We start from the raw sequence: 18139 nt of genomic DNA on the forward strand, positions 1-18139 counted from the left end.
GAAGCCTCTGTGGGGCCTCTCTAGGAATCTCCTGGGAGGAAATGGGGCTGGAAAAGGCAAGGAGAAGCCTCTGTGGGGCCTCTCTAGAAATCTCCTGGGAGAAAACAGGGCCTCCACCCTCCCTGTGATTTCCCCAATTGTACACATTATTTGCTATGGGAAAAATTGCTTCTTCTTACAACTTTTCTACTTAAGAACCTAGTCATGGAACGAATTAAGTTCGTAAGTAGAGGTACCACTGTATTTGCAGAAAGCAAGGAATGGTTGCTTTGAATAACACTCCCCCAAATTCCCTATTTTGGAGGCTTGAGGGCAGTGATGGGCTACCAAAACTTTTACTACCACAATGTGGCCGTGGTTTATGCATTTTGTCTCAACATCTTTCAATGCAAATTGGGTGTTCTGGGGTGGAGCTCCATTTTCACTATACCACTGCCACCCTTAAAGTTACTCCCAAACATGGGACAAGCAGATCAGGGAGCTCTGTGTGTGGCACAAATAAATGGTCATGTATAATCCTGATTTATGGACTGCATTGCCCCTTGGTTTCAGAGAATGGTGTCTGTCTGTCATGCAGCCAGTTTATTCCAAAATTCAAAACTTGAATTGAGAATCTAATTGCTGCATTGTTTCATGCAGTCTTTTTACTATCAAATGAATAATCCCAATTAATTCGATGCGATTTTCTTCTAAGCCAATATTCATAGAATTGCAGCAGTGATAAATTTCAAATTCCATCGCTACTGGTTTGCTACTGGGAGCACGCATACATGGCACTTCTACACATGCACAGAGGGGTGGAGTCTCCCACTGCTGCTGATAACAGTTCACCCTATCCGGGGCGAACCAGTAGCAACCAACCACTGAATTATAGTAATAAATACAAGGTTACAATAGATCTTTCTTTAAAAACCCCAGGTATACTGGTTTAAGGATGGAAAACAGATTTCAAAGAAGAATGGACATTTCAAAATGATTCGAGATGGTGATGGAACTTGTTATTTACATATTGAAGCTACTACAAATGATGATGATGGAAACTATACATTCATGGCTGCAAATCCCCAGGTACAAATTCCTATATCCATGCATACATTGTTTACATTTAAGAGGATGAAGACAGATAAATAGAACATCATTGAAAAATTTTACTCAGATTTATACAAACAAAAGGACATAGGTGATAAAGGGATCAAAGAATACTTGGAACAAAGTAATTTGCCTGCAACTTCCGAAGAAGAAAGAACAATGTTAAATGGTAAGATTACATTAACAGAATTAAGAACAGCCATAAAAAAAAAACAATAAATCTCATGGCTCTGATGGCATCCCATTCAAAATTTACAAAACAATACGTAAACAATTAGAATCTACCAAGTTAGAACTTTTTAATAAAATATTGGAGAAAGGAGAGATCCACAAATCCTGGAAAGAAGCCTATATATCACTGACTCCCCAAAGAGAAAGCAAATAGACACTATATCCAAATCTATAGGCCTATTTCACTACTCAATACTGATTACAAAACAATGCCAGCAATTATGACCCCAAAATTAAAAAGAACTAATAAATTTATACATCCAGATCAAAACGGCTTCCTCCCCCACCATCAAATTAAAAATAATACTAGAATAATTTTCAATACTATGGAATATTATGATACCCAGGTAGGAGAACAGGCGGCATACATTTTTTAGACACAGAAAAAGCCTTTGACCAAATTAACTGGCAATATTTTAAAATGCAACTACAAACAATTAAATTTGGTGAAAGATTCACAACTTTAATTAACACAATTTATATCCAGCAAACAGTGAAGGTAATAATAAACAAAGACCTAATGGATAAAATATATATTTAAAAAGGGGTGAGGCAAGGATGTCCCCTAGCCCCCTTAATATTTATTCTCACTCTGGAAAACCTCATGGAATGTCAGAAACAATAAAGAAATCAGGGGCTTAAAAGTGAGAAAAGAGAAATACAAAGTACAGGCATATGTGGACGATATGGCATTTATAATTGAAAATCCGCTAAAGACTGGACCAATTTTATTCGACAAAATAGGGAAATGCGGAAAGGTAACAGAACTTAAAAGCAATAAGATTAAAACGAAGATATTAACTAAAAATATGTCTGACAACCAAAATAGGGAACTGAAAAATTTGTTGAGTATAGATATAACCAGAAAAGTAAAACATTTAGGACTGATATTAACTTCCAAATAATTGCTGAATAAAGAAAGATAAAATGACGATTAAACAGTACAAAAAATAAGTGAAGATCTAGAAAACTTATTTAAAAATCACACAAAACTACATATGGTACAAAGAAAAGCTAGAATAAAAATTGCATATATGCAAGATCACAGGACAAGGGGCAGTCTAGGCTTACCAAATTGGGAATTTCATCACTTAGTGGCAAATTTGAGTTAGATGAAGGACTGGATAACTTTAAGAAATAGAAGATTGCTAACTTTAGAAGGCTTTAATCTACAATCAGGCTGGCATTACTTTTTATTTCTTCCTACGAATAAAACACAACCCTACTTTAAATAGCATTACATAAGAAAAATCTTAATAGAATCCTGGCAGAAAATTTTAAAAAAACATTACATTCAGACAGTGTTCCCTATAATTTTTTGGGGGGGTGGGCGGAAAAGTATAGTGTCTGAGCAGCAGTCCCTTCGGGACTGGGCGGCACAGAAATAATAGATAGATAGATAGATAGATAGATAGATAGATAGATAGATAGATAGATAGATAGATAGATAGATAGATAGATAGATAGACAGACAGACAGACAGACAGACAGACAGACAAACAAACAAATAAATAAAAAACCCACCCTGTTTTGCCTCAGAGAATTTCAAAATAAAATACTGTACTGTGTGTCTATAACAGTGAGCTCATGATAGGGCAACTCTATCAATATCAAAATGCCACTTAAATAGTTGAGCTAGTTTCAAACTAGATTTTGATTTGATTTCTCTCTTCCTTACTCCCATTCTTTTTCTTTCTCTTTTCCTTTCTCTCTTTTTTCTATCTGTTTCTCTGTCTTCCTCTCTTCCTCTCTCTCTCCTTTCCTCTCACTCTTTCCCTCTCGGCTTCTGGGCAGGTTTGGAAAACTCTGAGTTGATGATTATTTTTAAGTGAGCAATTGCTCACTGCTCAGCTTAGAGGGAACTATGCATTCAGATACCTAGATGGCTATCAGAAGCAGTGACGTACTCCAATGCACTAGACCCAAGTAAAATATTTACATACAATCAAGTATTGGACAATCAAAATCAACTTATGTCAAAACAAAACCTATTAGATAAAGGAATCAATATAGACTGGTTGCAATACTTTCAGATCAGAACAAAATATATTGAAGATAAAAATAAACAAGGATTCCAAAACACAAATGAGTTAGACAAAATTTTATTGGGCCCCAGAGAGAAGACAATCTCTAAACTGTATAAATATCTCCTGCAATGCAATCTGGTTGAGGATGAAGTTTTAAAAATATGATAGCATGGGCACATAATGTTGGCCACACAATCAAATCTTTCAGAATGGAGTCAGCTCTGGAATATTAACTATAAATTGACAATCTCTACATCATATAAAGAAAATATATATATAATGTATTGTTGTTGGCATTAGCCCCCTGCACATATGGCCAAAATGTATCCTAACATCTCACCCATTTGCTGGAAATGTAAAAAGGTTCCAGGAACATATTACCACCTATGGTGGACATGCCCTGCTGTAAAGGAATTCTGTGTCCAGGTTAAAAATGGTATGGAACAAATTATACACAAACAAATCCCTCTTAAACCAGAATTATTCCTGTTAGGTATTTTCTTGCAAAAAATGATAAAAGAAGATAGCTATCTGATCATACATACACTGACTGCTGCAAGACTAATATACGCCCAACTCTGGAAAACTGATAAGATACCGACAATACTAAATTTCATTAATAAAATATATGAAGTGACCAAAATGAATAAAATGTCACTGGAGCTTAAAGATAAGGACGAATCGGAATATTATAAAACTTGGAACAAGTGGTATGAATGGTTTAGCCAAAAAGGCTATCTCAAATATCTGAAAAAAATAGTGTTACAAATCTCTGTACGGCTTGAAAAGAATCATCAAAAGGAACAATGATATGTAATCTTACAATTCTTATAACTAATTCACATACACTACTATTTGTTGTTGTTAAATTTAAACCAACACATTTATTTATACCACAGTTAGTGCAGAATGGATAAAACAAATATCTAAGTAATAAATTAGTTACGAGGCTTCAGAGAGGGGTGGCATTCAGATAGATAGATAGATAGATAGATAGATGGATGGATGGATGGATGGATGGATGGATGGATGGATGGATGGATGGATAGATAGATAGATAGATAGATAGATAGATAGATAGATAGATAGATAGATAGATAGATAGATAGATAGATAAGCACATTAAAAGGGGGAGGAGTATAATATATACATAGGCTGTTCAAAACGATAGTCAGCTCAGTAGTTAACGTCTTGTCTCGTTTGTATGTTTGTGTGTTTTATGGTTATTTCTTTGATATGACAAAGATAGAGATATATCCATTATTATTTATTTGTTTGTTTGTTTGTTTGTTTGTTTGTTTGTTTGTTTATTCAATTTTTATGCCGCCCTTCTTCTTAGACTCAGGGCGGCTTACAACATGTTAGCAATAGCCCTTTTTAACAAAGCCAACATTATATATACAGTGTTCCCTCGACTTTCGCGGGGGATGCGTTCTGAGACTGCCCGCGAAAGTCGAATTTCCGCGAAGTAGAGATGTGGAAGTAAATACACTATTTTTGGCTATGAACAGTATCACAAGTCTTCCCTTAACACTTTAAACCCCTAAATTACCATTTCCCATTCCCTTAGCAACCATTTAGATTATTACTCACCATGTTTATTTATTAAAGTTTATTTTTAAAAAAAATTATTAAAGGTGGATGAAAGTTTGGCAATGACATATGATGTCATTGGGCGGGAAAAACCGTGGTATAGGGAAAAAACCATGAAGTATTTTTTTAATTAATATTTTTGAAAAACAGTGGTATAGACTTTTCGCGAAGTTCGAACCCACGAAAATCGAGGGGACACTGTATACTGTATATCGTACTATATTTCTGTATTTGTCCATAGCTTGTATATATATATGTCAGCATGTGTTATATATTTTAAATGTAAATAATTAATAAAGAGTTTTTTTAAAAACAGGATGCATGCATTTTGAAAGTTCATTTTCATGATTGATGGATTGATTGGTATCAGTTGATTTTGAATCTTAGCCACAATGGCAATAACTGCAGTATAAGATTTATAGTTGTAAAAGGGTAATAAGATTTTTGTCTTACTTCTAAAAAAGAAAATCAGCCTTATGTATGTTCTGTCGGGCTCTCTGGTAGACTCCTCCCAAAAATTCACAGGTACAAATTTCAGACACACACACGTTTGAAAATTCAAAACAATGTTCTTTATAATGAAAATTCACTTAAACTAAGCCCTCTTTTGGTATAGCAAAGAGCACTGGTCTCCAAACAAACTGGTAATTTGTACAAGTCCCTTATCAGTTCTGTGATACTTAGCTTGCAGCTGTGAGGCAATTCACAGTCCTTCTTCTTTCACAAAGTGACACACACTTTGCTCTGGTTTAGTTTCAAAGCGGGGAAAAATCAGCACACAAAAAGTCAAAGTCAGTAAAGCAGTCACGAAACACAAGGATCAGATAATCCTCCACAATGGCCAAACCCACAGGCTGCTATTTATAGCAGCCTCACTAATTACCACAGCCCCACCCAACCACAGGTGGCTTCATTTTCTTTGATAATAATCTCTCAGTTGTTGTTGCCTATGCATCGCTCTCCACATGCGTGGCTGTATCATTAACTCTTGTTCTGAATCCAAGGAGGAGCTAGATAATTGATCTCCTTCTGAGCTGTCTGCCCCACTCTCCTCCTCCTTGTCACTCATGTCTTCTTGGTCAGAGGAGCCTTCATCAGCAGATTCCACCGGGGGCAAAACAGGCCTGCAGCATGTGGATGTCTCCCCCACATCCACAGTCCTTGGGCAGGAGCTGGGCCAGAGCTAACCACAACAATGTATCTCCAATGAGATCTAGCAATAAAGAACGACCAATGCGTGGTGAATGAACAATAATGTTTCTTCTCTCTTGTATGTTCTGGCAGGGAAGAATCAGCTGTTCCGGCCGTTTGATGATTCAGACTCCTTCACTGCGGGGTAGAGTATCAACAACAATCCAGTCTCACAGGTAAAAAAATAAAATTAGAAAAGGATCTGATGCTCAAATATAGATTATGCAGTAACAGAGGTGGATTCCTCCCAGTTTGGTCCAGTTTGCCCAAACCGGTGATGACGGCATGATGATGTCAAAGAACTGGTTTAGTTGGTGTCAGTTGTGAACGCTGTTATGTCTCTGTAAGCCGTTTTGAAAACGAACGCTGATTGGCTAAGACGCGACAAGTCAAATGGACTTGCCGCCAATTTTAACGAACTGCCAAAGTTTTCCCGCTTTCCCGAAAAGTATAAATAGCCACGGTTTCAAGCCAGTCTCTCTGTTGGAGACTGAGAGTTGAGCTGATCACTTCTACTTGTCTGTGCTAATAAAGAGCTGATTATTAGCCCGTGGTCTCAAGTCTCCCAATTTAACAGTGGCGACGAGGGTGCCCGACCTACGCGTCCCCGATGGCTTCCTCCATGGCACAAGCGCTGGCTTTCTTTAACCCTGATCAAGACACTTGGATGACCTATATGTCCAAATTCAGAATATTTCTTCAAGCAAGACGCTTCTGATGACAGAAAGCGTGCTATCTTCCTGAACTACTGTGGCCCCACGATCTATAGCCTCTCCACTACGCTGGTTGAGCCCGACACCGTGGAGACCATCGCTTGGATGGCACTTCAGGAGAAGCTGGCTACCACGCCGCCCTCTTTTTTAAAAAAAATCTAAATTTTTTTTCTCCCATTGTCACATCAGCCCCCTCTGGCTCTCCCCAGTCACCGTCTGCCTCACTCTCGCTCTCAGCTTCCTCTGGCAGCCCCCCTGGCCCAGGATATCCTGAGGGGCCTGGTTCATCCTCTTCAGAATCAGGCATGACCTGAGGTGGACAAGGAGCACTCACAACAGCTACCAGAACGGCAGAGGAACCCAACACTACATAGGATTAAATAGTATATTTAGAATGTTCAGTAGTAGTAAATAAATAGACAGGGAAATTGTATCTCATTGAGGCCTTTGAGGCGAGGAGAAACCAGGCACCCTAACCTTTTATGTGAGTGATGTCAAGTTGGCCACGCCTACCCAATCACATGACCAGTGAGCTACACCTACTGAGTGACACAACCAGGAAGCCACGCCCAAGTCACATGACCAGGAAGCCATGCCCATCAGCGCATGATCATCAAGCCACACCCAGAAAATAAGCCACGCCCACAGAACCTGTAGTACACCTCTGTGCGGTAAGCATGAGTTTTACTTGGCAAATTCAGGTTGTGTGTTTAGAAATTAAGGACTTCCAAGCTGTGACGTTCAGGAGACTATGTTTTCTTAGCTGAAAACTCTTCTTGAAAGCTCCGAGTCTTCGGAGAGGGGCGGTATACAAATCTAAGAAATAATAATAATAATTATTATTATTATTATTATTATTATTATTATTATTATTATTATTATTATGTCAGTACAACACAGCAAACAAGATCACTATGCTGGATTTCGTATTTCATCACCAGTCGGGCGCTTCCCAAGCACCTAGGACTGCGTGATGTAGAGGCGAATTATGTTTGCCGATCCCAGTAACGCAGCCTTTTGCAATTGACAGATGGAAATTTTGTCAATTCCGATGGTTTTCAAATGTCCGCTGAGATCCTTTGGTACTGCGCCCAGCGTGCCAAGTACCACTGGGACCACTTTCACTGGCTTATGCGAGAGTCGTTGCAGCTCGATTTTTAGATCTTCGTATTTCACTAATTTCTCTAGCTGCTTCTCCTCAATTCTGCTGTCTCCTGGGATTGCGATGTCGATGATCCATACTTTCTTTTTCTCCACGATCACAATGTCTGGTGTGTTATGCTTCAGAATTCGGTCAGTCGGAAGTCGGAAGTCCCACAGTAGTTTTGCTTGCTCATTTCGACCACTTTTTCGGGCTTATGATCCCACCAGTTCTTTGCCACTGGTAAATGGTAGTTCCGGCACAAGTTCCAGTGGAGGAGGAGGATTATTATTATTATTATTATTATTATTATTATTATTATTATTATTATTATTTCTGTCCACATATACAATATTCTGATGTGTTTCAAATGCAGGGCAAGGTCTCGTGTATCAGAAAGAGATCGGGAGCCTCTGCAGGAACGGTTTTTTCGGCCATACTTCCTGCAGGCACCTGGAGACATGGTAGCCCATGAAGGCCGGCTTTGCAGACTCGATTGCAAGGTATTGGGGCCAGGGGGCTTTCTTTATTCACCAGCATAGGGGGTGCAGAGAGTACACTAGCAGAGTAGTGCATTATTATTTGAATTACTATTTGCTCATGTTCTCTAACAACACAAGTGCAACCAGTTAGCTTTTGTTTGACACAAGTTAAGGAAGGTGATTGGTAATTTAACAACAGATGTCAAACAGTATCATGAAAAACATCTCTTGGTGACTCTCATTAAGATGGGTCTCAGCTGTTAGATAATGCATGTGCTTATTTTTTATTTTAAAGTTTTAATATTAATGTAAGTTTTGAATTGTGTTGTTTTTCTCTGACATTCAGTTTGCACATCACATGGAGCACGCTTGGGGTTTATTTGGTGCATTTGTATCCAAGCCAACTATTGTTTAATAAACCATGGTTATTTTAGGCTTATACAACCAATAATGTTTCACCATACTTTCTGCGCCAACTCAGGAAGCTCAAACTGCCCAAGGAGCTGCTGATACAGTTCTATAGAGGAATCATTGAGTCTGTCATCTGCACCTCCATAACTGTCTGGTTTGGTTTTGCAAACCAACAAGACTGACACAGATTTCAGAGGATAATCAGAACTGCAGAAAAAACATTTGGTGCCAACCTGCCTTCTATTGAGGACCTGTATACTGCACAAGTCAAAAAGAGGGCGGTGAAAATATTTACTGACCCCTTGCATCCTGGACCTAAACTGTTTTAACTCCTACCCTCGAAACGTTGCTACAGAGCATTGCACACCAAGACAACTATCCACAAAAACAGTTTTTTCCCAAACGCCATCACTCTGCTAAACAAATAATTCCCTCAACACTGTCAAACTATTTACTAAGTCTGCACTACTATTACTACTAGTTTTTTTCTCATCATTCCTATCACCTATTTCCTATTTCCTCCAATTTATGACTGTATGACTGTAACTTGTTGCTTCTATCCTTAAGGTTTTTATTAATATTGTTTCCTCATTGCTTATTTGACCCCTATGACAATCATTAAGTGTTGTACCTCATGATTCTTGACAAATGTATCTTTTTCTTTTATGTACGTTGAGAGCATATGCACCAAAGACAAATTCCTTGGCCAATAAAGAATTCTAATTCTAACAATCTTTGATGCAGGCCTATAACACCATTTACTTTCTCCAATTTTTCATACATCATTTGTTCTACAAGAACAATGAATTTGGAATGGATGTCACCAATATGAAAAATTATGTCACTTGCTAACAATTGTTTTCTCCTCTGTTAGGTAAGTGGCTTACCACCCCCAGATCTGATGTGGCTTCGGAATGGCAAGCCTGTGTTACCAGATGCCACTCACAAAATGCTGATCAGAGAAAATGGAGTACATTCTTTACTTATTGATCCTCTCAGACAAAATGATGCTGGGATCTACACCTGCGTAGCCACCAACAAAACAGGACAAAATTCCTTCAGCTTGGAACTGTCTGTTGTAGGTAAGTCTTTATTAGATGTTCTTCTTGTATTGGCAGTTCTGTGTTAGCAAAAACTTCAGAAGAAAAGGATTTAGGGGTAGTGATTTCTGACAGTCTCAAAATGGGTGAACAGTGCAGTCAGGCGGTAGGGAAAGCAAGTAGGATGCTTGGCTGCATAGCTAGAGGTATAACAAGCAGGAAGAGGGAGATTATGATCCCTCTATATAGAGTGCTGGTGAGACCACATTTGGAATACTGTGTTCAGTTCTGGAGACCTCACCTACAAAAAGATATTGACAAAATTGAACGGGTCCAAAGACGGGCTACAAGAATGGTCGAAGGTCTTAAGCATAAAACGTATCAGGAAAGACTTAATGAACTCAATCTGTATAGTCTGGAGGACAGAAGGAAAAGGGGGGGGGACATAATCGAAACATTTAAATATGTTAAAGGGTTAAATAAGGTCCAGGAGGGAAGTGTTTTTAATAGGAAAGTGAACACAAGAACAAGGGGACACAATCTGAAGTTAGTTGGGGGAAAGATCAAAAGCAACGTGAGAAAATATTATTTTACGGAAAGAGTAGTAGATCCTTGGAGCAAACTTCCAGCAGACGTGGTAGATCAATCCACAGTAACTGAATTTAAACATGCCTGGGATAAACATATATCCACCCTAAGATAAAATACAGAAAATAGTATAAGGGCAGACTAGATGGATCATGAGGTCTTTTTCTGCTGTCAGTCTTCTATGTTTCTATGTTTCTATGTTTCTTCATCCATCCTATTAGACCATTTGTGTACTTCGTTAACTAGAACCCTGGAGGCTGAAAATAGAATCACATGAAAATGTTCATAATGATATTGTGTACCATGAATGGAGAGTTTGATTGAATTCAAGAGCCAGAGCTTCTTCAATAAATCTATCTTTTCTTTCTTCTTTTTTTCAGAAAAAGAAGTTAAAAAGGCCCCAGTGATACTAGAGAGACTACAGAACTGTGGGGTACCAGAAGGACATCCTGTCCGGTTAGAATGTAGGGTAATTGGGATGCCACCCCCAATATTTTTCTGGAAGAAGGACAATGAAACCATACCTCCCCGCAGGGAGAGGATGAGGTTAGCACAGGTTTTGGGGGAAGTGTTTTTTGATTGTCTAAAATGTGAGTTGTGAGATTTAATGGCCGCAAAGTTTTAGTTTATTTTGCACAGGACTCTTAAACTCAAAGTCCGGAGGCTAGAGCTGGCCTGCAGGGTCCTTCGATCTGACCCATGGGGCTGCCCTGGAACTGTGAAGGACCAGCCCACAGTGCCTCTGCCAGGAAAAATAGAGATCACGAAGGCTCCATTTTCTTTTTTTTCTTTTTTTCAATATATTTTATTAATTTTCTTAAAATAGACAAAACTGACAAACATACATTTAACATAAAAGTGGGGTTGTATCTTCCCCGCTTATTCTAGAAGTAAAATTTCAATACAGAAAAAAGAATACATTCAAAAATACTTAAAATCAGCTTATTACTTTAAATGAAAAGAAGAAATTTGTTTTACCTTAAATAGTAAATCTTCATACATAAACTAATTCTAACATAACTCTTAAATCATATTTCTACTAATACAATTGTCTTATTTTTTTACTTTTACTTTTTTTTTTATCCATATATACACTTTGTTCCATATCTCATAAAATTCTGTTTCTTCTTGATCTTTTAACCGTCTTGTCATCATATCCATTTCAGCGCAGTCTAATATTTTCTTAATAACTTCTTCTTCTTTGGGGATATTTTCCCCTTTCCAATTTTGCGCATAAATTATCCTGGCCGCAGTTAAAATATGAATAACTAGGTGTAAAATTTCTTTCTTATATTTCTGATTAGTTATGCCCAGTAAATAAAATTCCGGGGTTATTTCTATCTCCTGTTTTACTATTTCTTTTATTATTCTTTCTATCATCTTCCAATAAAGCTTAACTTTACTACACGTCCAACATTGATGATAATAGGACCCTATTTCTTTCTTGCATTTCCAACATAATGGGGAGGTCTTAGGGAACATTTTTGCTATCGTATTTGGTGGGAGGTGCTACCTGTAAAACATCTTAATTTGGTTTTCTTTAAGGGAAACTGATTTTGTCATTTTCCAATTTGAAGTCCAGACATTTTCCCATGTATCTATATCAATTTCTTTACCAATATTTTTGCACCAACTTACCATATTGTCCACGAAGGCTCCATTTTCACTGGTAGAGTGTTGCAGGAGGCCACTGCAGGCAAAAATGGAACTCAGGAGCCTGTTTTCTCTGGCTTGAGCACTTGGGCCAACACAGGTGCCTCCAATTCAAGGGATGTTGAGCTGGACATGTCCACCCTGGCCCCGCAAGATCAAACTCAACCCTGATGTGGTCCTTCATGAAATCGAGCCTGTAATCCAACCTGCAGAGGCTGAGACTGGCATGGATTGCTTGAGTTCGAGGCTGCTCTGTTCCCGAAAGAAATGCCGCTGAGCATCACAAGAAGGTTGCCCTAACCTATGTCTGAATAAATAATAAATAAATATAGCACCTTTTAGCATGCATAACTCTTGAAGCAGTTCACAACCAACTTCTGAAACATTTAAACATGATTTCTCTGTAGCCAATATCTCTTCCTATAAAGCACAATTCAATGCTTTCAGGGTATGTACTGCATATAAATATTCCTTTATCTGGGGGGGAAAATCTCTCTGCCAAAATGCAGAATCCCCCAAAGCAGGTAAAGCTTTTATGCATTACCACAGATCAACTTTAAAGTCCTACTGGAAACACATTATAGGGAGATAAAAATCAAGTACGCATGATTTTGTAAGTTACAGTGGACTAAAAAGTTTTAAAATACAGTGGTATCTCTACTTACGAACTTAATTAGTTCCATGACCAGGTTGTTAAGTAGAAAGGTTTGTAAGAAGAGGCAATTTTCCCCATAGGAATCAATGTAAAAGCAAATAATGTGTGTGATTGGGGAAACCACAGGGAGGGTGGAGGCCCTGTTTCCTCCCAGAAGATTCCTAGAGAGGCCCCATGGAGGCTTCTTCCTGCCTTTTCCAGCCTTCTTTCTTCCCAGGAGATTCCTAGAGAGGCCCCACGGAGGCTTCTCCCTGCCTTTTCTGGTTACAGTTTCGGAGGCTTGGGTTTGTACATGGTTCTTGAGAAGAGGCAAAAAAATCTTGAACACCTGGTTCTTATCTAGAAAAGTTCGTAAGGAGAGGTGTTCTAAGGTAGAGGTACCACTGTATATCAATGTTACTTAAAATTACTGTGGTTATTGACTGCACACAATGAACAAATTTGTTTGAAACAAGAACTTGATCAAATAGTTCAAGAGTCCTTAAGATCTTCCACTGCAGAACTCGAAGGTGATTAGTTTAGTTTAGTTTAGTTTATTTAGATTTGTATGCCGCCCCTCTCCGAAGACTCGGGGCGGCTAACAACAATAAAAAACAATGTAACAAATCTAATATTAAAAAGTAATCTAAAAAAACCCAATTTAAGAGACCAATCATACCAACAAACATACCATGTATAAATTCTATAAGCCTAGGGGGAAGGGAGAAAAGCAAGTCCTTCTATGCATAAGCACACATATTCACAAAAATTAAGAGTGAGAAGAGGGGAGAGGGAAGGAGGGAGGAAGCAGGAGGGAATATAAATACAGTGCTACCTCATCTTACAAACTTAATTATTTCCGTGACGAGGTTCATAAGTTGAAAAGTTCATAAGATGAAACAAGGTTTCCCATAGGAATCAATGTAAAAGTGAATAATGCGTGCAATCCCAAAACTCACCCCTTTTGCCTTATGGTGCTGGGAATCCCCACCACCAGACTTATGTTGCCAGCTGAAGTGCCTGTTTTTGTGCTGCCGGGATTTCCCTGAGGCTCCCCTCCCTGGGAATCCCCACCTGCAAACTTATGTTGCCAGCCGAAGTGCCCGTTTTTGCACTGCCGGGATTCCCCTGAGGCTCCCCTCCCTGGGAAACCCCACCTCCGGACTTCCATTGCCAACGAAATGCCTGTTTTTGCCCTGCTGGGATTCCCCTGAGGCTCCCCTCCCTGGGAATCCCCACCTCCAAACTTATGTTGCCAGCCAAAGTGCCCGTTTTTGCACTGCCGGGATTCCCCTGAGGCTCCCCTCCCTGGGAAACCCCACCTCCGGACTTCCATTGCCAATGAAATGCCTGTTTTTGCCCTGCTGGGATTCCCCTGAGGCTCCCCTCCCTGGGAATCCCCACCTCCAAACTTATGTTGCCAGCCAAAGTGCCCGTTTTTGCACTGCCGGGATTCCCCTGAGGCTCCCCTCCCTGGGAAACCCCACCTCCGGACTTCCATTGCCAACGAAATGCCTGTTTTTGCCCTGCTGGGATTCCCCTGAGGCTCCCCTCCCTGGGAATCCCCACCTCCAAACTTATGTTGCCAGCCAAAGTGCCCGTTTTTGCACTGCCGGGATTCCCCTAAGGCTCCCCTTCCTGGGAAACCCCACCTCCGGACTTCCATTGCCAACAAAACGCCTGTTTTTGCACTGCTGGGATTCCCCTGAGGCTCCCCTCCCTGGGAAACCCAACCTCCGGACTTCCATGTTTTTGCAATGCTGCGATTTCCCTGAGGCTCCTCTCACTGGGATTCAAAGCAGCGCCAGCAAAAATGAAGGGAATCCCAGCGAGGGGAGCCTCAGGGAAATTGCAGCATTGCAAAAACATGGAAGTCTGGAGGCAGGGCATCCCAGCGGTGGTGGCTTGGATTCGTAAGGTGAAAATAGTTCAGAAGAAGAGGCAAAAAAATCTTAAACACCAGGTTCGTATCTCGAAAAGTTTGTTAGAAGAGGCGTTCGTAAGACAAACTGTATCATGTTTCCATTGTTTCCTTGAATAATTTCACTAAAATCTTCCAGTATGTCACAAATGACACTGAAATCGTTTTATTTCTTCTTAGTATGCACCAAGATGCTACAGGATATGTTTGCCTTTTGATTCAGCCTGCCAAAAAAGTAGATGCTGGTTGGTACACTTTGTCTGCGAAAAATGAAGCCGGTATTGTCTCTTGCACTGCTAGACTTGACATATATGGTAAGTGGCCAAAATTTTGGGGGTAAATGAACAAAATATATGCTATATGTGTGATCAGTCTCAATTCTGTGTTTGACATCTCTTCTATCTTCGCATTATGACATGTTTTTTTTTCTTTTGAATGCTATCTTTATCAGATTTGACTTTTTCTTGAATTAGAACACAGAACTTAGAATAACAGAGAATAACCTCTGTGTTCTAGTCCAACCCCCTGCATGAGTAGGAGACTCCATATCATTTCACAAAGTGGCTGTCCAGTGTCTTCCAAAAGCCTCCAGCAATGGGGCACCCACAACATCTAAAACCAAGACATCCAGCTGGTTAATTGTCCTCACCATTAGGAAATTTCTCCTAAGTTCTAGGTTGCTTCTCTCCTTGACTAGTTTCCATCCATTGTTTAGTGTTAGTGTATATAAAAACAACTACACAGTACCAATAAGGCAGTATTAATGGATGAAAGAAGTAATTAAAAATATGGCGAACCTTCTACTGATATACAATAAGAGATATTAACATAAATGTTACTTGAATATACTTTTGGAGTATATTCGATTCAATATATTATCTCATTAATATATATATATATTTCACCGAAACGTCGCATAAACATGCAAAATATTACACAGGGCAAAACCCGAACTCAGAACAATCTACATATATATATATATATATATATATATATATATATATATATATATATATATATATATATATGTATATATATATTTATATATATATATACATACATATACATACATATATATATATATATGTATGTAGATTGTTCTGAGTCACATGTCACATGTTTGTTTGTTTTTGCTGAATTTGAAAATTAAGGGAGACTAGGATAGATCTATTTCGGCCTTATTTTGGCCTCATCAGCTAGCCATAGCCACTGGGACTTGAACCTGAAACCTTTGCCTTGTAAGGCAGAGAATTATCCTCTAGGCTACAGTATCCAATCCCTTCAGCTCTGCACCAGGGAAGGGTTACATATTTTGTGTCGAATCACCCTGGTATATTGAAGGAACATCACAGCTCCTTATTTGCCTCTCAGCCCAACCCAGGGCCATTTCCAAGGCAGTTAATTTTATTGATAGCCGACAATTCTATCTGTATGTGTCACATGTTGTTTTGCTGAATTTGAAAATTAAGGGAGACTAGCATAGATCTATTTCGGCCTTATTTTGGCCTCATCAGCTAGCCATACCCCACTGGGACTTGAACCTGCAACCTTTGCCTTGTAAGGCAGAGAATTATCCTCTAGGCTACAGTATCCAATCTCTTCAGCTCTGCACCAGGAAAGGGTTACATATTTTTGTGTCAAATCACCCTGGTGTATTGAAGGAACATCACAGCTCCTTATTTGTCTCTCGGCCCAACCCAGGACCATTTCCAAGGCAGTTAATTTATATATATGATATCATATATTTATTTATTTATTGGATTTGTGTGCCACCCCTCTCCAGAGACTCGGATAAATAAAACAGTGTACAATAGTAATCTAATATTAAAAACAATTAAAAACCCATTAATATAAAAAACAGACATACATACATACATACCATGCATAGAATTGTAAAGGCCTAGGGGGAAAGAAGATCTCAATTCCCCCATGCCTGACAGCAGAGGTGGGTCTTAAGTAGCTTACGAAAGGCAAGGAGGGTGGGGGCAACTCTAATCTCTGGGGGGAGTTGGTTCCAGAGGGCTGGGGCCACCACAGAGAAGGCTCTTCCCCTGGGTCCCGCCAAGCGACATTGTTTAGTGATATTGAATTGAATATACTCCAAAATGATTTACAAATACAAAACGTAATAGATACAGATTATCAGATTTATTTCGTTCTTTTTCATATTCTGTGAAAATCAATAAATAAACTTGGGGGCGGGGGGAAGAGGTGATCAATAGTCATATCCTACATCCATGCCATTTTCTTTTTGCTCCAGCTCAGTGGCATCAACAGATATCTCAGCCAATCAAGTTTCGCTCAAGCAGCACCCGGTATACACACCTCATGGGACAAGGACTCGACATTTTCTCTGCCTTCTCCCCTCTTGAGAATCCAGCACGCTTTTCTTCATCCCCCCACTCTGTGGTAGAAAGTGATGAACTGTAAGGGGGAAAAAGGTTTCCCTGAAAATAAAGAAATAACTGGAACTGTGAAAAGGAACGGAAGAGACACACTGGAACATTTAAGGTTTACAGCTAATATAATTGATGAACGGTAAAGTTATTGAGTGCCAAGATTTCAAGGCAGCATCATACCATGCAGCTGTTATGGTATAGGATATACTGCGACAAATTTTGTACTGTGTTACTTTTGTTCCACGGGTTATGAAGAAAAGTGACCTAGTTTTCAGCTGTTAAGTTAAAAAAAAAAAAGATGCACCCATTTTCCTGCTGAGATTTTAAGGCAGATAAACAGGCACTTGGTTAAGATTTGGATAGTCATCTGAAAGGTACCAAGAAGGACATTTGCGGTGTAATCAATCTAAGGAAGGAGTAACAAAATGCAGGGGCAGCTGGAAAGAGAAAGATGCTTGAAAAAAAATCAAGATTACGGTTTCCACCACTCTCACATGACACCATTTTCTATATACACCCCTAAATCCCTTATTTTGAATACAGTGTTTTAAGGGTGGCTGGTAGTCAAACAACACGGATCCAATGCCAATAAATGAAACTGTGACTGATCAGTTTGCTAAGAATTCATACCAATGAAATAATTAGCCAACCCCAAAATAGATAAGCATAGCATTTCAGATAGAAACTGCTTCTAAACAATACAGTGGTACCTCATCTTACGAACGCCTCTTCTAACAAACTTTTCAAGATACGAACCCAGTGTTTAAGATTTTTTTGCCTCTTCTTCCGAACTATTTTCACCTTACAAACCCAAGCCGCAGCTGCTAAGATGAAGGGGTTTCTTCCCCCCCTTTTTTTAAGAAAGAAAAGGGAGGGGTGGCTTGGAGTGGGGAAAAGACTCCATTTAATTAACTAGGAGAACGGCGTGTTTGCAAGCAATGAGGGGGCTGTCTTTTTAAGAAAGAAAAGGGAGGGGTGGCTTGGAGTGGGGAAAAGACTCCATTCAATTAACTAGGAGAATGGCCT

At 39.2% G+C, this 18139-nt stretch overlaps 1 protein-coding gene across 1 annotated transcript in view; it reads left to right on the top strand.

Moving 5' to 3' along the window:
- MYPN (myopalladin) overlaps window positions 1-17144 on the top strand; it is a 77969-nt gene extending 60825 nt beyond the window's left edge. The window contains exons 14-20 of the mRNA XM_070752178.1: window positions 919-1068; window positions 6225-6307; window positions 8362-8488; window positions 9753-9960; window positions 10887-11052; window positions 14895-15028; window positions 16975-17144. Of these exons, the coding sequence (XP_070608279.1) occupies window positions 919-1068; window positions 6225-6307; window positions 8362-8488; window positions 9753-9960; window positions 10887-11052; window positions 14895-15028; window positions 16975-17144 (1038 nt within the window). The remainder of the gene's footprint in view (window positions 1-918; window positions 1069-6224; window positions 6308-8361; window positions 8489-9752; window positions 9961-10886; window positions 11053-14894; window positions 15029-16974) is intronic.
- The last annotated feature ends 995 nt before the right edge of the window (window positions 17145-18139 follow it).

Source organism: Erythrolamprus reginae, chromosome 5 (genome assembly GCF_031021105.1).
Source record: "Erythrolamprus reginae isolate rEryReg1 chromosome 5, rEryReg1.hap1, whole genome shotgun sequence".
NCBI lineage: Eukaryota > Metazoa > Chordata > Lepidosauria > Squamata > Dipsadidae > Erythrolamprus > Erythrolamprus reginae.